The sequence below is a fragment of the Asterias amurensis genome, chromosome 3 (genome assembly GCF_032118995.1).
Source record: "Asterias amurensis chromosome 3, ASM3211899v1".
Lineage (NCBI taxonomy): Eukaryota > Metazoa > Echinodermata > Asteroidea > Forcipulatida > Asteriidae > Asterias > Asterias amurensis.
This window is the reverse complement of record NC_092650.1, coordinates 16,959,439-16,985,500: the sequence shown is the minus strand read 5'-3', so window position 1 is coordinate 16,985,500 and position 26,062 is coordinate 16,959,439. Positions and strand designations below refer to the sequence as shown.

General features: G+C 39.3%; 1 protein-coding gene across 1 annotated transcript in view; it reads right to left on the bottom strand.

Moving 5' to 3' along the window:
* Nucleotides 1-3,667: 3,667 nt before the first annotated feature.
* The window catches only part of LOC139934524 (uncharacterized), a 98,384-nt gene continuing 75,989 nt past the window's right edge, over nt 3,668-26,062 (bottom strand). The window contains exons 5-7 of the mRNA XM_071928777.1: nt 9,444-9,566; nt 8,707-8,847; nt 3,668-3,916 (exon numbers count right to left, since the gene is read on the bottom strand). Of these exons, the coding sequence (XP_071784878.1) occupies nt 8,843-8,847; nt 9,444-9,566 (128 nt within the window). The 3' untranslated portion in view covers nt 3,668-3,916; nt 8,707-8,842. The remainder of the gene's footprint in view (nt 3,917-8,706; nt 8,848-9,443; nt 9,567-26,062) is intronic.

The following is a 26,062-nucleotide window of genomic DNA, read 5'->3' as shown; positions in this document are numbered from 1 at the left end:
TGTGAACAGAAAGTCATGTACCGTCTCATGCCATTAATCATCGGTATTAGTGATACCGTTTTTTTAATTCACAAGAGGAAACGCTTCCGAACGAGGGGAACTCTTTACACACCTATTATCCATATAAGTGATACTGTGATGACGGATTTGTGGCGTATACATCACACCTTTTTTTTGTGGTTGAAGTTTTTTTTCCTCTCCCCCCCCCCCCCCCGTCCTTGTCAGTGTTCTCACCTCCAAGCCCAATTGCGACTAATTAGTTAATTCGGTTGTTGAAAGTTTGATTTGTTTTCGCCGTTGGACGACGAGTATGTAGTGCGGTGTATGGCAGAGCGCATTTGGGGAAAAAAAAAAAAAAAAAAAAGCAGACTTGCTTTTCTCGATTTTCAGATTTGCAACAAATCTGTTAAGGAACATTACAGAATTGTCTTTGTTAAAAAAGAAGCTGGCACTTTATGTAATCCACCATATACATTAACTGACAAACCTGTTGAAGTTTGAGAGTTATCAGCCATCTGGGTCACGAGAAAATAGAGGGGAAAAAAACGATCACTACTTTTTGCATGACAGCGGTTAAAAATATTTCTAAAAAAGAAAAGCGCTGACTGAGCAATAAACTCCAAACGGGAAATAAGTTGTATTTATCACCAGAAACTATGACCTTAAGACCGAGAAATATTTCAAGGGATGTTTTCTACTATCATCATCATTAGACCGTGTCAGTTTTATGTAAATCAGTGATCTTAGACGAGTTATTTTTCTTACCATTTCTGTAATGTTCCTTTTTACTCTTTGATCTCTAACTCTCGTACAAGAGAACACATGCCTTAAGTGACAAACGAGAATAAACGTGATTACGTGATTCTCGGGGGTTATTCATGTCCAAAATGAAGGGGTTTGTGTCTTGAGCCCGCATCTACTAATCAGGAATCTCATGTCATTTACTATAACACATGTCATTTACTATAAGACAGCTCTCCTACTGTTTAGGAGAGCTGTCTTATAGTAAATGACATGTGTTATAGAAAATGACATGAGATTCCTGATTTCAGCTAATGGTAAAACTATGAATAGGTTTGAAGAGATCGTTGTTTAACTGGATGGTGTTGTAATTGTTAGTATTGTCTATCAAGTAATTGGCCTAAACCATACGGGAACTAACCCATGTGTATTACCATAGAGTCTGTTCCTTGCGCTATGGTATTACCAACAGTTGATATTCTCTGTCGAAAACCCCCAAAACCCAAAACCAAAACAAAACCCCAGATGAAATAGCAATTCCAAAACACGCCTGCCACTTAATTATAAAAGCACACAAAACAAACTGGCAGTAATTTGTGCACAGTGGAATAACCATTTTATTCATATAAACAAATTTGTCCATCATGAACCCTTTTTTCAACAGAATCAAGAACGAGTCTTAACGGTAAAACCAAATTTAATATCCTTTATTCCAGATGCAAATTTAAACATGTTTTAAAGGAAGTCTTACTCGATCCAGTAGAACATAAGAAGGCAATCAAGTTCATGTGATATAAACACGGGCTGGCCAACAACTAGGCTAGTACCGGTACACTATCATTCTGTTTGTTTGAATGTTAAGTAATATAAAACTCATAAAAACAATATTTAAAACTTTAGGATAAGTAAAACGAGAAGCATGTCAAATTAGAGACGAGTTGTCTCTAATAAATAAGTGTTATCTATCAAATAGATTGGTTCGAGTTTACCCAGTCGCATCTAATGGGTGATTGGATTTCGTGGCTATCACTTTCATGTTGTCCCTTTTTAAAATAAACTTGGGGTGGAAACAAAATCAAACAAAAGGGCTTCATCATTAATTAGGCATTTGCAGCAGAAAGTTATTAAAAATTAAATTAACGAAGGCTAAAATTAAATTTAAATAATTAGAAGTACGTAAAATAGTATCAATTTTTTAACAGTGACATTTTGAACAACACATTAAGGAGGACTCAAAAACATTTGTAAGATTGCTTGAAATAGCTCCACTTTTCGGATTTGCAGCATAAATAAAAAATAATAAAAACAACAAAATGAAGGCTATAAAAATGAACCAGTTTTATCATAAGCAAACAATAGCTTGTAAAACATGTCAATGTTGTTAACATTTATATTGAACACACTTATGGAATACTGAGAAAAAAAACAGGTATAAATTGCTGAATAGAGCTTATCCACTCAGACATTTGTAGCAGAAATTAGAATACATGTTTTATTGAAAGCTATGAAACAAATTAAAATTCTTATAAGTAAATATTAACAATTTAAAGCTTTCACAATTATTGCCATTTGTTTTGTACACATTGTATGGAAGACTCAAATACATTTAAAAAATCTGATCAAAAAGTTAACAAATTGAACTTAATTAATATAACTTATAAGTGTAACAATGTATTAATATACAAGTGGCAAACCAGACAATTTATTTATACAGTGATAACATTAAACAATATATAACAAGTCATTTTACCCTTCGTAAACTAGAAGCTACCAGCAATTGTTACACTTTCCCCCGGAACCTTGATTCAGATAAATTCCATCAGCCTCTTGACATGTCCCTTTTTTTGACGGACCTAGCAAGGGCACACTAGCAAATTGCAATCTCAATAAACCACATCTCAATCATGACTTGAACCTCCTAACAAGAAATATAACAGTCAGCCCCCCCTCCCCCCACCAATCGAGTAACTAATCAGGCAGCTCACACCACGGACCCATAAACTCTTCAATTCTAGACTACTGTGTAATTATATGAGTCAGATTGGCAGGGAGTAGTTTTCTACTTTACTTTTTTTTCGAGTCGGTTTTCTCTAGTATCTTGCTAAAAAATGTTTCTGATTTTTACAAGTAATCTCTTTTATAATCGCTTTAGAAAGAAGAAACAAAACCCTCAATGTAAAGCATTACGAAAGTGGCAATGTACAGAAAAACAAATTTCAATGTTTGTCTGTATTAGTATACAATTGCCATCCTGAAACGTGTTCCTGATTTTTTGTAAGGATTCACTTTTAAAATCAATTAATTAGGAAACAAAATACTTCCTGTGTTACTACGACAGTGGTAATGTTGATGTACATAAAAAATAATTTGTTTTTCTGTAGTTAATGGAATCACCTACCTCAAACATTTTTAAGGATTACCCTTTTTTAAACTGATTCATAGAAAACAAAATAATCCCCATTGAAAAAAAAAAGCACTACGAAAGTTGTAATGTTGAGGTACAGGAAAACAAAAATGTTTAGCCCGTTTAGTTTTCCTTCTTCCCCGTGTAGACGCCGTGGTGTTCACGCCAGCTCGTGTTGCCGGGGCTTCCAACGCTGTAACTCCCCCACCGTAATGACACGACGCGTAGGGGCAGTTCATGACTCACCGTGCCTATGTAGTCGTTCCATCAACAAAACGAGGAAATTTTAATTTGCGAGCTGTCCAATCTCGTTCCTATAGTCGTCGTCTTTTTCTCATCTATCTATCTCCTTCCAAGGAGACGGAGGAGAGAAGGAAAGGGGGGGGGGGGGGGGTAACCCAAATTATCGAGCGTTAGGTGTGATGAAGCCCCGGGCGATATGAGATTATACAGGGGGGGGGGGGTTATCTTGGGGGGGGGGGTGACCGGTATGGGTTTGATTGCTTGATCCGGTCTCGTGTCTGTGCTCACCTAGGGATTGTGTTTTTCGGTCAGACTCTAAAGTTTCTATCTTGACACCAAGCTGTCCCATTCGATTCTATTCTCTAGCTCTCCTCAAACGGTGTAGGGATCTTAGGAATTCAAAGCTGGCGACTGGTGGCTCGACTTGCTCGTTGATTGGTATTGAGATCTAGAAACACTGAGGAGTGTTGATGATAAGGGGGGCCGTCCAGCTCTCGTAGCCCAGCTCGAGTAACGCGGCATGTGTTTCTGTAGAGGGGGGTAACAATCAGAAGGGTTACTTAAAGATGGGCGGAGCAAGGTCTCTGATAAATGGGGGAGGATGGAATGACCGTAGAGGAATCGATGAGAGATTGACAATTAATCATTTCCGAATGATTTCTAAACCACCCGGAGACAGTCACTGTGTATTATCCCATAGCGGCTTTCACTGAAAATAAATGTGTTTCTTGTGATGATTGAAAACATTCGTGGTTTTTTTTTGTTTAAGTTAATTTTTTAGTTTAAAGGCAGTGGACACTATTGGTAAATGTCAAAGACTAGCCTTCACAGTTGGTGTATCTCAACATATGCATAAATGACTAACCTGTGAAGATTTGAACTCAATTGGTCGTCGAAGTTGCGAGATAACAACGAAAGAAAAAACACCCTTGTCACATGAAGTTGTGTGCTTTCAGATGCTTGATTTCGAGACCTCAAAATCGAATTCTGAGGTCTCAAAATCAAATTCGATTAAAACTACTTCTTTCTCGAAAAGTACGTTAATTCAGAGGGAGCTGTCACATAGTTTTATACTATCAACAGCTCTCCATTACTCGTTACCAAGAAAGGTTTTATGCTAACAATTTTTTTGAATAATTTGTTTATTTGATACCCCCATATCCCTGAAATGAAAATCTAAAATCATCTTTGAAACATGTTATCATTTTTATGGGTTCTTTGAGGAGTAAGAGGTTTTCGTACCAAGATCATCGTAGCGTTCTCTCAGCAGTATGCCTTGTGATTTGGATCGGTTTTTAACAATAAAGTGTGACCCGCCATTTGTGAAACTTGACATACATCATTATGATCTTGGGACAATTTTCAAGAAAGAGTGCAGAAAATGAGATTTATTGGTAGTGAAACTTGTTCTACTGTACGAAAAAGCAAACAAAACCAAACTGTACTGTAAAATGCGTCCATTTAAACTGACGCTCTTCAAGGAAATATAGCGCTCAAATGAAAAACACTTGCAATTTGTTTGCTATTGTACCAAATTAATGTATTATCATTGAATTTACACCAACACACCAGCAGTTGAAATGCACCTCTTGGGGGGAGGGGGGGGGGGGGGTCATGTCATAATGGCTATGCTGACCACAGCAGTCTTTCCTTACGGTCATAATTCTCTGCTTACGACAAGTTACCAGATCCAATTTTAGTGTCTAAAGCTGTTAGTGGTATAGCAAAGCAACACAAACCAAATCTCGCTTGACACAAATGGGTTACCGGCGACAATACAGTGTAATGTAATCCGTTCTTGACTGCTTGATTTCCTGCTATGATTTTGTTGTTGTACTTTAGCAACAAACTATTGTTAAAGAGTTGTTGTTGGTGCTGCTTTCTATGAAACTGGGTCTAGGGTCTGTCATGATTTTCTACTAAAAGCTGATGCACAGTCTATGGTTGGGTTGGCCTCGGAATTTTATTATGCTGTGCGTAAGTGCAGTCTTTTAATTTGGATTTTGGAATCATAATGATTTGTCTGTTATTATTTAGGAGTGTGAGTAAAATTGTTGACGGCGGTATGGTTTATTTGTTGATGTGTACTTTTTCATTTCTTTTGTCTCATTTTTTAGCCAGCCCCATTGGCTTCATTTACCTCCTTATCAGCACTGGAAACATAGGATAAAAAAAATAAAATAAAAAAAATTAAAAAAAGACACAAAAGCTGCTAAAAAAGAAGAAAACGTAGGGTTTTAGATCATAATGATGTCGAGGAGTAAACAAACCCAGAACGAAAACACACCCAATCAACAAAGGCGGTGTGGGTGGTGGGACGCGGGCTTGGTTCTCATTTGAAGTGTGCCTAATAATTGCAAATTTTTTTACAGTTTACACTATTTTGTTCTTCAAAAGTTGAACAACACAGACAATGCGATAGATTCATTCGGTAATTTCACTTGTTTTACAGTTCAATATCCGTGTCCAACTTCCAGCAGTTGTCAAGCCTAATTTCCAGCCTTAACTCTACGTATGATTCAGTAAGGAATCTCCCAACGGGTATACACACGAGTCATTAACCTGTAACGGGTAAATAGTACGTAGACTTTTCGCACCACTTACGAAGTGCTTGTTGTGTGTTTTTTATCAGCGATGAAAATCATGTCTCAGATCTCCCCCTCATCGAGCCCCGTCTTTTGATTACGCCGACTTTTGACAAGTCCCTTTGAAGGAGCCCACATCATCGTGGGATTTTGTCTTTTTTTTTTTTTTTACCAAACTCCTTTCGTCCCCGCCCGGTACATGTCACGGGTGTGTGGAGAGAAAGAGAGAGAGAGAGAGAGAGTCGGGGAGAAAGTGAAAAAAAAGAGGCAGTCTTTTGTGCCTTGGTGATGTCGCCTAAGGTTGCATGTATCCTCTGCAAATTGCGCTCCATAACTTTTCTATCCCCAAAAAGATCTAATACGGGATTACGAGCCCCAAATCTCCCCGACGAAATATTCCGCCATCAGAGAATAGATTATTGTTCTGATAAGACCCGGCAAAATGATCTCGGGGGAACGGAACCAATTTTCAGGCTAAGTCGTCCACGAGTCCCCCCACCCCACCTCCCCCTTACTCCTCGTATACCGCGGCCCGACGAGATTACCAAAGACCTCGGGTTATTGTTCTGCTAAAAAACGCTGCCAAATGCCGTTCAATTAAACCTAATTATGAGGGAGAGGATCGCCAAATGATAAAACTGATATGAGCATGCTGTCTCTCTAATTGTGTGCACAATGCAGAGATCCCTACTCATTTTTTTATGTTTTTTTTTTTATAGATTCTCTAAACTTTCTGGATTTTTTTTTCTTTCCGGAAATAAATAGAGGTCATTTTTAATTTGACAGCAGTTTCAATTTGTGGAGCCCTTCATCAATGTAAGGACATGCTTCTCTCATGAAGGGTTTGACTATGTTAGGACGGTCTAGCCTCTAGTATTTTATATATTGTACTAGAACATGAATAGCCATAGAATAGTCGCTCGTGCATTTTGATTATCAATATTTTACTTTTGTTTGGCAACCAGAAATACTTTTAAAGGATTTGGGTACTTTTTCAAAATGTCCATAGATTTACATTAAACTTACAGGGTTTGAAGATAATGATAGTGGACAGCTTCTCTTCAAATATTACTTACTGAGGTGCTGTAGTTTTTGAGAAATTAGTAAAACAAGGTCGTGAAAATACGTTTGTAAATGATTAAAATAGTTTTCGTCTCATGAGACGAAAACTATTTTCATGACATTCTTTTACTCATTTCCCCAAAACTACAGCACCTCAGTACGTAATATTTTCAGGGAAGCTTTCTACTATCATTATCTTCAAACTGTGTAAGTTTAGTGTAAATCTGTGGACATTGTGTTTTTTGTCCTACAAAAGTTACATAGACCCTTTAACACATCCTAACTCTTTGATTGTCTGTTTATTTGTCTTTATTTATTTATTTATTTATTTAACTGTTTACTTATTACTTGTTAAGTTAACGTTTTCATGCTCAAGTTTTTTTGTTGTGTCACGTCATAAAACCATTCCAGCACTATCCATATTCCACTGTCGGTTTGGGGTTAACAAACTTGTACAAAACACAAATCTTAGTGATTTGAAAAACAATGTCAGGACGTAGGTCCAACACACATCAGATTTCGACTGGTATAACTTAAGAAGGGGTTGGCCAACGAGTTGAACCACCCATGGCGACAAGTTGTCAATTGACACCAATTGTGCTGGGTGACAAGGACAATAAAAAAAGAGCAAATATCAACATCATAAAAAACAGTAAATCGACACCAATATTGCTGGGTGCTATTTCCACATCACCCACAAAAAATGAAAACAGTAGAAAAACAGTGAAAAGAAAATTAAACCACAGTTAGATGCAATAGTTGTAAATTGACCCAAGTATTGCTGGTGCCATCTTCGTCAAAAAAAAAAAAAAAAAAAAAAAAGTAGAGAAAGAAAATAGATAAATCACAATAAGATACATAAATAAATAAATAAATTAATACAAACAATAAATAAAACACAAATTAATAATAAAACCTGATAGATAAAAATAAATAACTATCCACGTTTGATGACGTTTGGATAGTTATAACTCGTCTCGTATCAAAAGAACAAAATAAATGTCAAAATTATACATGCCTTCATCTTTCCACACTTTTAAATTATGATTATTCAAACTTATATTTACCTAAATCAATTTACATTCGCATTCTTTATTTAATTAGGCCAACTCAATAATTTCTCCATAATAAATATTGTCTTTTCATTGGATTTAATTAAACATTCTAAAGACGACGACATCTGCCCTAAGCGCTAAATGATCAGATTAATTTTTTATTATTATTACATATTTCTGATAATGAAACCAAGGATGCGCCGTAACTGAACTTATTACTGTAGCTCCCAAGCCTGGGGACACCTGTAAAACAAGGGTGCTTTCTATGCGAACCAGAAACACAATATTTTTTTCGTATAAGGATTCCCTTTTTCTGAATCGAAACAAAATTCCACATTGAAAAGAGTTAGGGCAGTGGCATTTTTGATTGAGAGCACGGTTACACGACGTAACTCCATGGAATCGGTCCCATCCTCCCGAGGGTGGGGTGCGGGAGGGAGGGGGGAACCCAGTTTGGTCGTCATAACATAACGAGCATGCAAGGGCACCGCAGGGGCACACCACCATCAAAGCGCTCTCAACAAATTTTGCAGTTTAGAGTACATTTCAAAAGAAACTCTTGTTGTAGCCCAAAGGCGCCCAATCCGAAAGCAATGAGCTCCCATTTTAAACATACCTTTGTCTCGTACAGCTACGGATCTGTAGAACTGTTTTCCTTTATTGAGAGGTGGAATTTTAAAACCATCAACTCATTTGCATCAATCGCTTACGTCATGAGCTCCAGGCTTCTGAGCAGACTGTTCATCACGTTATCACTCTAAATAATTGACAAATACAGTGGGGAAAGAAACTGTTGTTATATACATGCTAACCACCCTTCGAATGAGTTTACGTTAGCCACGCAAGTTTATACCGATAATATTTATTTATTTGTTTATTAAGTTCGCCAGAATATAACTTTCTGCCATATTTCCAACAACGGTTGCAGTTATAATAGCCCGCTTACATTGCAACGTGACAAACGGTCCTACCAATAAGGATGAATATTCTTGTTTGAAGATCATTCAAATACTGTTTTGTCGGTACAAATGAAGGTGTCTCTGACAGAATCGGTTGCTCAAGACAACCTTAATTGGGGTATACCCGATTGGTACCGTGCACGCCCGTGTCCCCGATCAGGCAACCCATATTGTGTCTATACCACTGGGCTCCTTATGGTCACGGGTCTATATTGCCGCTAAAACTATCTCAATGTGTACTTTTAGGCATAATTTGAACCGTCCTACCCCGACTGAGGACATCATCAGTCCTTTCTCTTTAATCTCAGTATAAACCGAGTCGGCTGTGCACATTTCAATTTTATTAGTCAAACAGTTGTACAATTAATGTAGACTTTTGTTATCTTTAAATTACCGTGCTCTATATATCCCGTATTGGGGTTTGGAGCGTCTGCCTTGTCTCGTCTGCCCTGTTTCGGCATTCGTGTTGGGGCGCAGTGTGAACACATCCATAATAACTGGCGTACCCGGTGAAAACCTGCGTGATTGGAAAAAAAAAAACACCCTTGTCACATGAAGTTGTGTTTTCAGATGCTTGATGACCTCAAATTCTAAATCTGAGATCTCGAAATCAAATTCGTGGAAAATTACTTCTTTTCTCGAAAACTACGTCACTTCAGAGGGAGCCGTTTCTCACAATGTTTTATACTATCAACCTCTCCCCATTACTCGTTACTAATTGAGGTTTCATGCTAATAATTATTTTGAGTAATTATCAATAATGTCTACTGCCTTTAATGTTGCCTAGAACGAAGTCGTTTGGAATGTTATTAATGCCGAACGTTGAACAATTATCTACAGAGTCTTCTCACAACTCATCAAAACTCATCAAAACTCGAGAGACTAACACTAAATCTAGTTTCACCGATGGAGGCTGAATCATAAGGACGGTACTTCAACCAAAAGTTCGACTTTCTAACCTCGATTCAAATCTATGTTAACCAACCTATATATCCAGCGCAACGTGCAAAGGCTTCATCATGGGCGGATGATGACGAGCCATATAGCTCCCATTGAATAGGTTTATGACCCGAGATGACTGGAGCTCGCGCCTGAATTGCTTCAAATCAGGCAGAAAATGCGACAAACTTGGGCCGTGTCCCGGCCCTTTCTACGCTTCTTACAACATGTTTTGACGCATAACAAACTTCAAGTTCCCATTTCTTTACTCGCCCGTGGTGACAAAACTATAGCAACAAACTCTGAAATAAAGCAGTGGAGCGTCGCGTCAGATGATAAGAAAAGGGGGGAGATATTAAACAGCGAAACCAGGAGTGTATTCTGATTTCGGTGTCTTTTATAAAAAGGCTTGATCTGGTTTCGTTTGTCAGCGGAGCCTTCTGGCCTTAGCCAATAACTACCCTACCGTGGGGCAGTGAAATAAGCCCCGTGCCGTGTTTGGACGAGAGAGACATAGCTTGTTTAGGTGCCGGGGTATCGTGGCTTCAAGCATAGGGGGAGTTGTAGGAGTAAGAGGGCCCTAGCTTCCAGTACTATGTGCTGATTCTCTCTCTCCCCCTCTCGTGTTTTGTCTGTGTTTGTTGCTCGGGAAGTTACACAGCCCCAAGACACAAAGCTAGGAACTTAATATGGTGTTGAGATGAATTGGCGTGTCTTGCTTGTTATGAGGTTTAAACCCCAAACTGCAGGGTTGTTTTATTATTAGGATTTTTGAAAAATGCCGACTTGGCACATATAGTTTACAATAATGAAAACAATATGGAATGACACCGATATTTAATATATAAACATTTTTTTTTTATAGAGAGAGGGGGAGAGATTGGAAGAGGGGGCGGGGCTGTAAAAGTAAGCAATTCCCTGCAAGCGATCTGTAACATTAATAAAGTGGTAAAATGTAGCTTTTCAAATCTCAGAATTCATTTGAGACCAATATAAACATCAACAACGTTTTAATTTAAATGTGGAATTTTGGTTCAATTGATCGTTGAAGCTGCAGGAGTTATCTGCCAACGTGTGCTGTTTGAGAACGAAATCTGGGTTATAAAACGTAATAGCAACTCAATTTTACTCTCTGAGCCGATTTGTGGTCTTGCTACCGGCACTTGAAACAGTTTATGTTGGTTTTTATAATAGTTCATTCAAGATTAAAGAACATGGTGTGTGGGGAGGGGGAGGGGAGGGGGAAGGGGGGTAGTTGTGGTGGATGTGGTGGTGGTGGTGGGGTGGGGGGGGGGGGGCATTGTCGACGCTAGCCTCGTATACACATAGTATTAATAAACAACATTAAGATTCATAAATAAATGAAGATAATAAAATATAGAAACATAACGCAATGACATTTAAGTGACGTTTGAAAGCTTTGCACGGATGATTCCCAACTATTGTTCTGAAAGGGTGACTGAAAAATCATTTACTTTAAAGGCTGATGGATCATCTCTCGGAAAATGTGAGTTTTTATTAATTTGTTTGTACTTGGTATGCATTAAAGACACTGGACACTATTGGTAATTGTCAAAGACAAGCCTACAGTTGGTGTATCTCAACATATGCATAAAATAACAAACCTGTGAAAATCTGAGCTCAATTGGGTGGTCGAAGTTGCGGAATAATAATCAAAGAAAAAAAAAACACCTTTTTCATACGAAGTTGTGTGCTTTCAGATGATTGATTTCGATAACTCAAATTATAAATCTTAGGTCTCGAAATCAAATTCGTGGAACATTACTTCTTTCTCAAAACTACATTACTTCAAGGGAGCCGTTTCTCACAATGTTTTATACTAACAACCTCTCCCCATTACTCGTTACCAAGAAAGGTTTATGCCAACAACTTTGTTTGAGTAATTACCAATAGTGTCCACTACCTTTAAAGAAAAATTCACTTATTCGAATACTATTCATATTATACACATCTATAGTAATTTTTCATTTACATATTTTGTTTTTTCATTTTATGGTTGGTATCAAAAGCACTTGTGGTTTGTTTCTCAAGTAAAGTTAAATCAGATCCACCTGTCCCCATCCTCATTTTTGTCATCCCAGAAAACTGATAGAAAGTTATTCTCGTTCCCGTTGTAGGATGAACATCGCTGTCCCGTTTCAATCTAAAAACGGATTGTAAATGTCAAAAAAAAAAAAAAAAAAAAAAAAAGAACTTGCCGACCCGGCACCGTCACATGAAAGTCGATCCCGTTTAAGATTGAAGCCGCGAAGATTGCCTTAGAAAATAACACACAAAAATCAATCCAACGCCTAGGGGCATTATTTCATGTGTAATTGTTTTTATTAAAAAAATGTGGAAGTAGACCAAGCTATAGTAGTAGTAGTATATGCACGTCAAAGTGGGGAGGAAGGTTGACTGCTTTACACTTGCTGTCAAACTGTACACCCCCACAAAAGAGTCCCCTCTTATTTCGCGCGAGAGAAATTATCAAAAATTGTAATCAAATTGTTGAAAATGCGGCAAATGAAAGTGCATTACAGGTGCAGGCTCGGGCCTCGGGGGTCAAGCAGGGCCCCTGTTTCTCCCCTTAATTTCACGCCCAACTCACCTGTTAATCCGCTTTGCATGAAGCTTGGTTTGTCCCGTAAAAACAGTCTCAGAATCAGGTGTACCTTCGAAATCGGCACAAACCAGTGGTGTAATGCTATTATATCGGACAATTTCGCGACGGAGAAGTGGTCTATTACGTGTAGCGAGTTTGGCCGGCGGCGGACCGGGCAACAGATGCGCGTAACGCGGGGCCGAAATAGAGAGAGAGAGTGAGACTCGAAAAGTGCGGCCTACTTCATGACATTTACAATCGTTGACTTATAAATGAGTTAAACGGAGTAGAGACCTGTAAAAAAGCGCTTGTGACCCAGTGTACTTTCTCCCCCCTCTTCACTGATGCCCTCCATACTGTGGAAAAGTCAATGTTTGCTTTGTTATTTAGACCGTTTCTGGGGTGTTCTATAAATATAAAAAAAGAGAACAAAAAAGCGCGAGATGGGCGGTGCCCACTTGTCATTGTTGCCTAGTTTCACTGCATCGCGTGATGGCTTATCAACACTCATGCTGTGCGATACCAGGCCTGGTACTTTACAGGCGCAACGAGGGCGGTTGCTTTCATGCCCCCCCCCCCCTGCCCCTGCCTTGGTGCCATTGAAAATGCTCGAGTAGAAATCTACCATTTCCCCATAATGGTGGCCTTTACCAAGGAGAAACAATGCCCTGGTGCCCTTGCCCTTTCTGGCAGCGGCCATGGTTTCAACGGTATTACAATATACGGAGACAGGGTGCCAGTCCTATTGCTTTCCATGCTCATTTGGGATGCAAAATGGACAACATAGAGAAATGGCTGCACCGGTGTCAAGGTCTTATTGGGCTCAATTTAACAGAGTTGCTAGGTGACATATGTTTTGCTTACTGCATTTCATAGAGCTGCTAACCGTAAGTACACGAAAAGGATATGCTAACCCTCCGGCGCTTATACGCAACTGCACGAACAAGAATGAGGTAACTATACAAAATCATGGTGAACGAGCATGATGGCCACCTAATCTTCTTGCTAACCTGTGAATACGCGTTTGCTTAAGCAGAGTTTTCTGCTACAGCTGGCTTGAGATATTTGCTTACCGTTAAGAAGCGCTATGGAATTGGCTCAGAAGGATACTAGACTCGCTCGTAGTGCCGTCTAACTCGAACTCTGGTATTTCGTAGATGGTTCAATTTTACAACCCATCATTTCTTTTTCAGGCCGAGTTCCGAGTTGCAAGACGGCGACCTTGGCTCAAGACCCTCCCCCTCCATCCCCGCCCCCTCCCCCTACTCCATTCACATTGGACACGATCTGTTGTTTACTTGATATAAAAATAGCATCCTCTCTCTGACTTTGAATTAAATGTTAATATATAAATCGATTGTTATCAATTTTACATAATTTTTTTTCTTTCAGCTCGCTGTTAATCTACTGATTATGCTTGTGCTATTTTTTAGTGGTTACTTCATAAACATTACAGAAAATAGGAATGAAATGTTAAAATAGGAATGAACAGTTTGTGTAAAAAAAAAAAAAGTAGTAACGATAATAATAGCCCATAAAAAAAAAAGTGAAACCAAATACACAAAATACCATGAAAATAAAGTGTTCAAATGCTTGTTCTTTAAAATTCACTATAAACGAATTCAAATAAATAAATAATACAAAAAACATGACCACTAAGAAGTGTTCATATGTGTTGTCTTTATTATTATCTGTGCTAAACAATTATATATATTATGTGATCCGAAAAGCCAAAGGTGAATAACGACCCCCTGTCCAATCATCGTGAAATAAGTTTGGAGGTAGACAGAGGAGGGAGACACATCTCCACGATGAAGAACTGCACAAACGTATTGCAACATACATTAAAAAAAAAAAAAAAGCATTGGTGCTTTCCGTTCACAAAGAAATCAAACCAGTTTTTGAGCTGATAATAAGTCGAGGGTCTTAGCTAATAAAGCCAATCTCGCCAAGTTCAGGCAAGCGGATGGAGGCATCCCAGTCGGCGTTAAAGACCTTTCGATCGCCATTTAGTCACCGGCTTACTGAACATCTCTCTCTCTCTCTTTCTCTCTCTTTTATTCAGAAATACAATCCGGGAAATTGGCGCTCAGTCAGTACCGTATACAAATTGAAATAGTATGAATGAAGGAACTTCCTTTGAGGAAGAAAAGAAGCGACTGCGGGATTGACACTACTCTGCTTCTTATTAAGTGAGTCTGAATGCCTAATGGATCGAGGGGGGGGGGTGGGGGCATGACAGTGGGTATAACCTTGCCGGAGTTAAAACAAAAATGGAAGGCTAAGAGTGGATTAAGGAGCTACGGAAACGACAAAAATGCATGTGCTGCTTAAAACACACAAACTCGGTGCGTGGACAACTAAATTCATCTGCGGTCAGTTGCATCAAACGGACTTAACACTTTGTTCTGCTCTCTCTCTCTAGGTTACGCCATGATGCATGCTAAGGAAACGTTTGTCCAATTGTTTGTGGAGGAAAAAGGAAGGAAAGTTATACAACCCCTTTATTGTTACTCTTTAGACATATTAAATTTTAGCACTCCCAGGCTAATCAACGCAACGAGAAAAAAGATCAAAATGGTATCCCTTTCTTCAACGCGGCAGAACTCGCCCGCGTGTATTATGTGATATCCCTCGTTTGATAAAAAGCGGCTGGAGAAAGAAAAAAATGGTTCTGAAAGCCCTCAATAACACGCCATCCTGGATGAATTGTAACATAAATCCCAAATATTTACATCTAAACTATACGAGTATATAATAACGTGCATTATGCGATTGAAGGCGAATCGCATAATAAATGGTGGAAGGAGGAGATCGTATTACGCAAGTATAATACACTCCATAGGTCTGTCAAGCGATTTTTTTTTCTACGCACCTCTTCATGGCCGCCCCTCTACAAAATACATGTAGGTTTTCTTCCCCCATCCATAATCCATACTGTGTGTTGTGTGAATTAAGCTCTTTCTGTATGATATAAGCCCTGTATACATAATAGGTAAGAAACTGCCATCGGGGTATCAAGTTGCGTGAATTCTTCGCTTCTGAGGAGGTGTTAGCTTACCTTGCCAAGAATCGCGCCCACCGTATCATAGTTTGAAACAATTCAGACACCTTTTTTGGACGTATCATCTTTAGGTTCGATGCCCGGGCGATGCTCCCAACCCCCGACCGTCCTTGTCTCCTCTCTCTGCCTGGGTGTATGACCTCGGGGGATAGTGTCAGAGGCAAAGGCATCTTCTGGCTACTAGCTACACGGCAAAAGTGCCATCGGCAAATCTCATGATGATGATGACGTCAAATGAACAATGACACTTCTTGCTGTTGTTGTCTTCTCCTTTTGATTGGGAGTGCGGTACAAAGATACCCAATTGTGCTTGATTTCTGAATGGCAGACAATGTTTCACAGAATTTGTTATGGCGAGTGAAACGGTCATAATAGAATACCCATAAAATGGATTGTGAAACTTCATCTTGTACTGAGATAATTATTGAATTCCTTATAAGGGTATATTGGGAGTTAATATGGAGTTCAGAAGCATCAAATTATATGAATAATACCTCTTATATACCGGGTATTTCATCTGTGTGTTTAGAAGTGGCGTTTCAAATAACTTCCTCTGAATACCTGTGAAGGTTTATCTTAACACATAGTTGTTGTATCCCACCGCTGCCACCATTTCCAACGTCAATGTACTCTATATTTCCAAACATACAAAATTGTTCGGCTTTAACAAACGACATCACATTATCACTACAATATGTATACTCAGTCTTGAAGCACTGTAACAAGCTAACACTTCCTGGTTACTTGTGAAAAAGCGCAAAATGTTGAAGCAGGAGAACCAACAACTGTGGACATCATTGTCTCAAGACCGTCATAGACTCAGCTTAATGATCCCGTTAAGGCTAAAGGAAAAGATAGTACTTAGTATTCTGAAACCAACATGTTTCATTTTGTTTGTCTGATAGTAGATAACTTCAAATGATTGTACAATAAACGAATGGCAAGGACGTTTACCATCAACAACAAAATTGACCCACCGATTATGCCATCTTGAGTCCCGTGTAATAGGTGTACTACAAAGAAACCTTATTGGATGTTCTAAAGATGAACTCCTTCAAAAGCAATGTTTCAGACTGCGGGCATATGCCCTTAACATCGCAAGAAAAGAGACCCTTAACCATAGCTCCGCCCATTAAGAGGGCACTCTCCCAAGGCGCCTCTTTTCAAGATGAAGTGAGAGACGTTTTCTAAGCTTGACACATAATTTCAAAATGTGTTCTCAAACAAAAAAAAGAGGACAAAATAGAGTAGCGAAGACTGTTGACGATTTACATAGTTTGTGATCACTCGATACTCCCAGAGAGCACATTTTATTTCAATCGAAATGTACATCGTCTTTAATAATGCAAGAAGGAAGGAAGAAAGGAAAAAAAACCCACACACGACATTCATCTCTCGTGAGTAGAGAGGGGGGTGCTCTCTCGTTGCGCCATCCCGGGGCAAGAGGCAACGACGGCCCGGCCAAGAGAAATGCTATCCGTCTGAAGTACATCTCAGCACGGGAAGAAGACAAAGATGAAGAAAAAAATATATATAGAATACCAGATGAGATGTTATAGAGGATAGTCAACTTTGATCCACGGCGAGACGTTGTTGGTGAGGGTGGACTTTAGGGCGGGAGGAAAAAGAAGTGGCTGAGACGGGGCCAATCACAGTCAAGATCCCCATGAATTTTCTTTTGGGATCTTGTCTTATCTCTTCGCGGAATAATAATAAAAAAATTAAAAAAATCATCATCATCGAGTGCCATTTATTGTGTGTGTAAATTTCTCTTCCCGCCTAAAGTGGGAGAAATGAATAATAATATGCGCGGGCAGCCCTGGAGGACAGTGACCTACTATCCACACGCGAAGGAAATTGAATATCTCCAGGCTGTTTATGTGTGAACCATCCACTCTATAGTTGAGCAGGAGGAGGGGAGGTGGGGGAGGGGGGAACCTGTTAAACAGTTAGACTCATAATATTTGAAACTAAGCCCTCTATAAATATGTTTTTGGACTGTATGTTTGTGAAAACAATATCACTCAAGTGTTAGTGACTAATATACACGGATATGATTCCTTAGACGAAAAACATAACACAACATGTATTTGTACTATCGTAACATACATGATGAGTGCATCATCTGTTTTGCTTGTTAACAAAAGTTTTGCAAAAAAAACAGCAACCCTGTTTTATAGACACTGGACACTACTGGTAATTGTCAAAGACCAGTCTTCTCACTTGGTGCATCTCAAAAACAACAAGCCTGTGAAAATTTTGCGCTCAATTGGTCGTCGAAGTGGCGAATGAAAGAAACAGCACCCTTGTCACACGAAGTTGTGGTGCTTTTAGATGCTGATTTTGAGACCTCAAATTCTAAATGTGAGGTCTCGAAATCAAATTCGTTGAAAATACACTGTTTTTTTCTTGAAAACTAAGTTACTTCAAAGACTATAGCCTTCACAGTTGGTGTATCTCAACATATGCATAATAGCAAACCTGTGAAAATTTGAGCTCAATCGATCGTTGAATTTGCCAGATAATAATGAAAGAAAAAAAACATCCTTCTCACACGAAGCTAATTGCTTTCAGATGCTTGATTTCGAGACCTCAAATTCTAAATCTGAGGTCTCGAAATCAAATTTGTGGAAAATTACTTATTTCTCGAAAACTACGTCACTTCTGATGGAGACGTTTCTCGCAATGTTTCACACAACGTAAGGTTTTATGCTAAACATTATTTTGAATAATTACCAATAGCTTTCACTGCCTTCTCTGAAGTTCAGTCCTTTGTGGGGTCCAAGTTGGAACAAAAACATATTTTATGTGGATCCATTGTTCAATTTAGTAAAATACCCCGCAAGAACACTTGCGTGAGCCCACACTGTTGAACATTATTAAGTATCACGTGACGCAGCCAGCCTATCAAATAGAGCGTACACAGAATTAAAAAGAGAAGTAGGCGGTACAGAGTCACTTGCAAGCGACCGAGTGGGCTGGAGACGAGAATGTCATTTTGGCACGTCAACGACAGCGACACCGACACACATAACGTTGACGACAACGACTCCTATACACATGACTCGTTTTAAGCGACAAACAGGCCCGCACTGAATGCTCAACAAGAGTAATACAATATACATGTAGAATCGGCGAATGCGCATCCTTTTAGCCAATCACAGGTCTTTGTCTGCATGTCTTTTTTAAAACTAGAATTAGTTCACTGTATCGCTGGATAAAAAAAGCGTGCTTTTGCATATCGTTTTTACATCGGCCCTGAGTGCATATAGGAACGACTAAAACCACGGCTTTGGTTTCACTGTTTGTTCAACCTTCAATGACTGTTTCTTATGGGGAGGTATGTATAGTAGGCCTAGTTCGTATACGCGTGGGCCTACGTGGGTTCGAGCGAAACAAATACCCATTTACCAAAAGACTAAAAACATAGGATTCGAACTGCCTCAATAGCTACAGGGCAATCTCAGTGGTCTAGTTGGTAAGACACTGCTCTATAATTGCAAAGGGCGTGGGTTCAAATCCCACGCGAGTAATATGCCTGTGATTTCTTTTTCACAGAGCTCGGGATAGTACTGAGTATAGGCCCTATATACAGTGCTAATAAACATCGGTGTATATGGGAAAAAACCAACTGAATAAAATGAATAATTCTTTATCCCCGATGCAAACAACAAAGACTATTGTCGTTGACATATTCACAGACACACTTTGTAAGCAGATTCAAGTTATTCAGTTATTTAAAGCCATTGGACCCTTTCGGTAAACAGTATTTTCCAAGGCCCACACTTCGTGTATCACAACTTCTATATCAAACAACAAACCTGTGAAAATTTTGGCTTAATCGGTCATCGGAGTCGGGAGAAAATAACGGGAAAACCCACCCTTGTATCCGCGCGTTTCGCTGTGTCATGACATGTGTTTAAAATAAATCCGTAATTCTCGATATCGAGAATTGATAATGTTTTACCGTTTTCTCAAAAAGTAAAGCATTTCATGGAATAATATTTCAAGAGAAGTCTTTCACCACTACCTTCTGTAAACCCTGTAAGTTATTTGTAAATCTGTGTACTTTTATTTATTTATTTTTTGTACCGAAAGGGTCCAATGGCTTTAATAGAGATGAATATTTACATTGATCGCTATCAATGCGAGATTATCATCTTTATATTTTGGCGGTCATAAACTATGTCTCATGAAGACTTCCCGCGCGAACTATTACAAGTCAAAGTGTCGTGGTGACGTCATCCGGATGTTATGATCGGTCCTCAAGCACTGTCCGAAGTCAAGAGTTATGTGACTGTGGCTTTGGCTGTGACTGTCCCAGTGATGAATAATGCAGGGCTAGTTTAGCCTAGCCAAAGCCGTAGCCGGTATTGTCGACATTGGTACAAAAGCAATGCATGAAAATGGAATTAACAAGATCACTGAATGCTGCTACCGAATGCTTGTATTTCTTTTGGTGTAACTTTATGAAATGTCTGTGTTCAGCATTTTGTAAGTTTGAAAATACATCTTTAAAATGATCAAACATTAATTTGGACATGACTTTTAAAAATGTTGTAAAGATTGTCAAAGTGGGAAACCTTCTTTGAAATAGTTTTGCTTGAAATGCTTATAGTTAAAATCAGAAGTTTGAAAACAGTGAAAACATTTAATGGGGGTTTTCACTGTTTTCTCATGACTCTGATGGCCGATTGAGCCTTTTCACAGATTTGTTATGTTATGCATGTGTTGGGAGAAAACTTACTGTTTTTGACGATTACAAAAGGTGTCCACTGCCTTTAAGGCTGACATTTCCATTGAAGGACAAAAAAAAAAAAAAAAAAAAAAGTGTCCGAAACCGTTTGGAAGTACAATTGTACAACAGTTGCCACCGGAAATGTACTTGTAGTTTTCACTTGTTCTCATGTTACCGTGTCACGATAAACCTATCCCTCAATGCTCCATTGCGCGTCCAGTTCGATCTCAAACTGATAAGGGACGAAAAGAACACAACAGGCTGGAGCCCTCTGGCATCACTGGTCCGAAGTGGGCCGATTATCCAAATGAACCACGCCCTCTCTCCGATCATCGGGTCAACTCGACTCTAATACCGTGGCTGGTCATACCGTGGCGTGGGCACGTTTGCCAGGAGGCATATTGGCTCATCAGGAGGGTGAGAGGGGGGAGGGTGGAGAGCTAATGACGTTAATGCTCGGGCTAAGACGAAGGATTTAACCGTACTGAGATGGAGGCTTTTCCTGGATGGGCTGTTTAGACCTCCCCGAGGCTAGGATCTTTCTTCTTTTAGGGGGTTTAAGAAATCACCTTCCATGTCCGGCGTGGATACCCCCAGGGTGCTCAGCTAACACAAGGTCCCCTACCGATCACAGAGGGCAATGGACTTGCGGTCTTGTGGTTTGTCCGTAAAATGGGGGATGGAATTAAAAAAAGGAAGGGAAATTATGTTACAGTCAATTTCGAATTAAAAAACGAAAAGGTTTGAGGGTGATGTGCATCCATTTATTTTGTCCAATCTGATTAGAAGGTTGACCGTGTGCGCCTCAATTAACTTGTCATGCTACATGATAAGAATCCTGACATGATGTGAACCCAGGTGAAAATTAGACACCATCCCTAAGCAATGTCAGTGTTTTCGTGTACAAGTCATGGTCAAGTCAGACCAGTTTTTGTTAGCACCTTACATGCTTTATTTATCCATATTTAACGGTCGCAGCTGTCTGGCTAAAAACAAATGTTTCTTTGTGTGTTTATTGTAAGATTCCTGTTGTATAATTTTATAGCATAGCAATGTGGGCCTTTATATTTAAGCTTTCTTGACTGTCTCCTGACGATGACTAGAGCAAGCTAGTCGAAACGTTGAGACCATTTCAGAACTGACTCCGCGGCAGTACAGTTATTACGATCCTATAAGCTAAAGTAGTAGTCCAGTCTAATTTCTATACCATCCGCCCTGGTAATAGTTATAAAAGCAGGACAGTTCTTTTCAGAACTGAGAAGTCTCCCGAACCTCCGATTATCTACTCCGCGGCAGTAGAACAAAGCAAGACATTTCCCTAAGAACCACTCATACCTGGCAAGTAGATACACACATGGTGTTACCGCAAGTCAAATATACATTCTTGACTCCTATTGTTTTAAAGCACATTGAGTTGCTGGTACGTTATGCGCTGTAATGTTATTTATTGTTGTTATTGATTTGGGGATATTTTAATCCCTATGACATAACTTTACTCTGTTTCCCTTTTAGTGCAAGAACCTTCTGGTTACTTTTAACTGCTTTTTTTGTTGCAATACAAACAAAATATCACACATTGGCAACGCACGCATGTTTTTCTCAGTGTTTTATTTTGTTTTATTATAACATACCGCCGCACGTAACAGTTAGATCGCACAAAATAAGGTAGAGCCCGCCAATGCACTTCAATCCCATCAACTCATAGGTGGTTTCCCTTATTAGTCAAATGGAAATTGTCTTAAAATATCCAATCATTGACGACTTTACCAAAACGCAATAAAGGGTGATACATACACGTTTCCGGATCAAATCCCCCGCAATCTCCCGCGATTTCCCGCGATTTACGGCACCCTAAGTCACCGCATACAAACTGCCACAGCCTTTCCCTTATGCCTGTAAAGATTCTTTTGAATGCGTTAAATGCAGTGAGAGAGCTTGATGCCAGGCATGGCGCCAGATTATACGGGGAGAAAATTAAGATTCAACGGCACAGAATGGATCTGTCTTAGAAGCCAATTTGATTAAAAGTTTTTTTTTTTTTTTTTTTTTGCACAAGGCAGAGAGAGGGGCAATGTTAAGCGTCTTTTGTTAAATTCCCCGTACAGACCTGTATCCCGTAGAATTACCTATATCTTTAGTGGGAGGGGACTGTCGACATGGGACCAGGGGTAAGGGTGACATACCAACCATGGGTGGATAGGATTTGGGTTCCCCACGGTATTGGATTGGGTGATTAATAAAATTGTTTAACCTAATGACACAATTCGGCATTGATGATTGGAGTGACCCTGTCTAACGTGCCTTAACGATCGCGATACCTTAGCTTGGTGTTCAACTATACAGGGAAGGTACACGTTTGGTTATTGCTTCTAAAATGGATGGAAGTTATACACTTTGGGTTAGAAGCCTTTATCTATGTATAGCTTTCGATTAAGTATAAAGCTTCTTCTTTTTTTTTTTTTTTTTTTAACAACATTACCTTCGCAGTAATGTGGTTATGTAATTGTAATTACAGCTTGTGTATTCCGTTTTGAGAGTATTTTTCCTGTGTGGACATACTCGCTCCGGATTTTCGGAAATATCTCAAAAAAACGCTACCACCTTTTCAAATGACATTTTCACATGTTAGTTTTATTGTATACAATATCTATTTTGTATGATTAAAACAATCGAAGGTATAATTATCCCTTTAAGTGAAGAACAGGTATAATAAAGATCCTTTCTGGAACACGAAGTTTGGCTTAAAATGCCCCCCCCCTTTTTTTTTTTTTTTTTTTTTTCGTTTTTACAAAAACAAACGGACATTATTTTGCTTTTGCTTGTTTGTGCCTTTGGAGAAGGTCCGGTCAGTACCATCTCACAAACTAGTTTTAAATCAAAGAGAGGGGATACGCTTTTGGCAGCTACTCTTATAATTACTGCCAATTCAAATTTACTATGATTTGTGAGAAGTGTCCTCGATGTTGGGAACACGACCAGTACAGCAATAAAATAAACTATAGGTTTTGAGGCGAAGCTGTGTTTTTCGAGGAAAGTAATGTTTCAATGATTCGGACGGTAGGTTTAAAGTATTAATTGGGCTTGTGTGTAGGCGAGAGTAATAAGACTTTCAGATTATCGCCAGATCGCTTGAAGTTCACAAATGAATGAACTCTTTGTGGTTTTCCAAAAGTCCTCTAATTCTAGTCTTGCTGTGAAAGGGATGCATATAAAGACTAAAGGGATATATGGGTCTGATTTTGAATGGCTTTTTAATTAATCGCACAGCGACTAATGAAATTGCAATTGAAGAAAGAGTAGAGGGTGTTTTTGTTTGAGATGTGTTGCCATGGAGAATAACGAGCCAGACAGACTCTTGTCATTCTCCCGTCGTGAGGAGAGAGGAGGAGTTGGCCACAATCCTCTTAGCTCATCTAGCGGCTTATTTACACATATTGGAGACATTAACTCCTGCGTCACCGAGGAATATAACTTGCCGCCGACTTTTAAACCGCCGTTGATTAATTAAGGGTATCGTATAAACCAAATCTGCAATTTTCTTTGAACCGATTTTGGCGGAGATTTTTTTTTTTAAGAGAGCTCTAAACAGTAGATCTTGTTGTGTGCCCTTGACCTTATCAGGACGGATTCGCAAGAAGAGAAACAAAACTCCTTGTTGGATTGGTAAGGATGGGGGGGGGGGGGGGGGGGGGGGTGGTCTGCCTGTCTATTGATTCCATGTTACTGTCTAATCTTATTCACCGGCTCACGTGGCAATATTCACACGCCATCCCCAAGGACTTGAGAAAAAGAAGGGGGAAAAAAACCTGGGTCCCCCGGTGTGCGCGCGAGAGATCCCGCCGCGGTGTGTGGGAGCAGACGATAAACGCTGATTTCAAAGGCGTTGATTTGGCGCGAAAAAGTGAATCGGCCCGGTTCACACTGAGCGGAATGAAGATATACGCGTCAAGTCTGACACATTCGCGGGGCTCGCAATTAAATGTCACTGATCTTTAGCCTGCTTCTGATGTTTATTATTTGGTCTGCCGACTCAGTATTAAAATACAGACCTTTTATCGATCCATTTTTTTTTTCATTATTAGAATACGGTGTAGGTTTAATGTGTATGTTATCTGTAACAGTGTGCCAGCGATCCAAATTATTATTTCCTAAACTTTGATTAAGAAATCAAACTCACGAGCGAAGGTCTCAGCACCGGATGATTTCATATCACCCGTTGATGCCTGAGATTCTGTTTTTTATATTAATAAAAAAAAGCCGTTGAATTGAGCGGTATTCCCCGTCAATGCACGCCGATTAAAGATGGGTTTTGACCGCCGTAAGGAGCCTTGGGGAGCTACTGTATTCACCGAGGCTTCTCTGCAATCTTTTCTTGTTGTGTGTCCGATAACTAATAAGGCACTAGCTACAGCCACCATTGAGCCGACCGTTATACGCGTCCAAACTGCCGCTTCATTTACTCCTTCCGATTTGCCATGCTCCTCGCTCTTCCTATAGAGGGGAACTCACACATTATTAGCAGCTACCTACTTTCTTTGTATTTGTTAATTCAGCTTTGCATCAAGATATAGCCAAGAAATTGCGTGCATTTTACAACATCATCCAATTGCGTGCGACGGGATGGCTAGTTTGGCAGTAGTATATAGGAGCTTAAAGGAACACGTTGCCTTAAATCGGACGAGTTGGTCTTTGAAAAGCGCTTTTAACCGTTTGTTATAAAATGCATATGGTTAGAAAGATGTTTTCAAAGTAGAATACAGTAATCCACACACAGGATACTCAAAATGTCACGGTTTTCCTTTTACGTCGCGACCTCTAAAACACTGTCTGCCATTTTTGGGAGACACAAATCTGACCCACGATTAATAGGGTGCTTTTGGTAGTCATTCTTGCTAAATTCCAGTCAACTTGTTAACTGTATTTCTAGGTTCTGAGACAAAAATCTGACCCACGATTAATAGGGTGCTTTTGGTAGTCATTCTTGCTAAATTCCAGTCATCTTGTTAACTATATTTCTAGGTTCTGAGACAACAATCTGACCCACGATTAATAGGGTGCTTTTGATAGTCATTCTTGCTAAATTTCAGTCATCTTGTTAACTATATTTCTAGGTTCTGAGACAACAATCTGACCCACGATTAATAGGATGCTTTTGGGTAGTCATTCTTGCTAAATTTCAGTCATCTTGTTAACTCCATTTTAGGTTATGACGCTCATGTTATAGCGAGGTAGATTAATGCCTTATTTCGTCACTTTGCTTTTTGCCCGTTTTGTTTCATGCCATGCATTTTTTAGGCTTAATTCGTGTTTCTTAAATCAAATACTTAAAGGAACACGTCACCTTGGATTGGACGAGTTGGTCTTTATAAAGTGTTTGTAACCGTTTGTTATAAAATGCGTATGATTGGAAAGAGTTTTCAAAAGTAGAATACAATGATCTACACAAATTTGCTTCGAAATTGCGTGGTTTTCCTTTTTCTGTGCGAACTAACACGGTCGGCCATTATTTTATGGGAGTCAAAAATTTGACTCCCATAAATGGCCGCCCGTGTTTAGTCGACGAGGTAAAAGGAAAACCGTGCAATTTCGAGGCATGTTTGTGTGGATCATTGTATTCTACTTTTACAACATATCTCTAACCATATGCATTTATAACAAACGGTTACA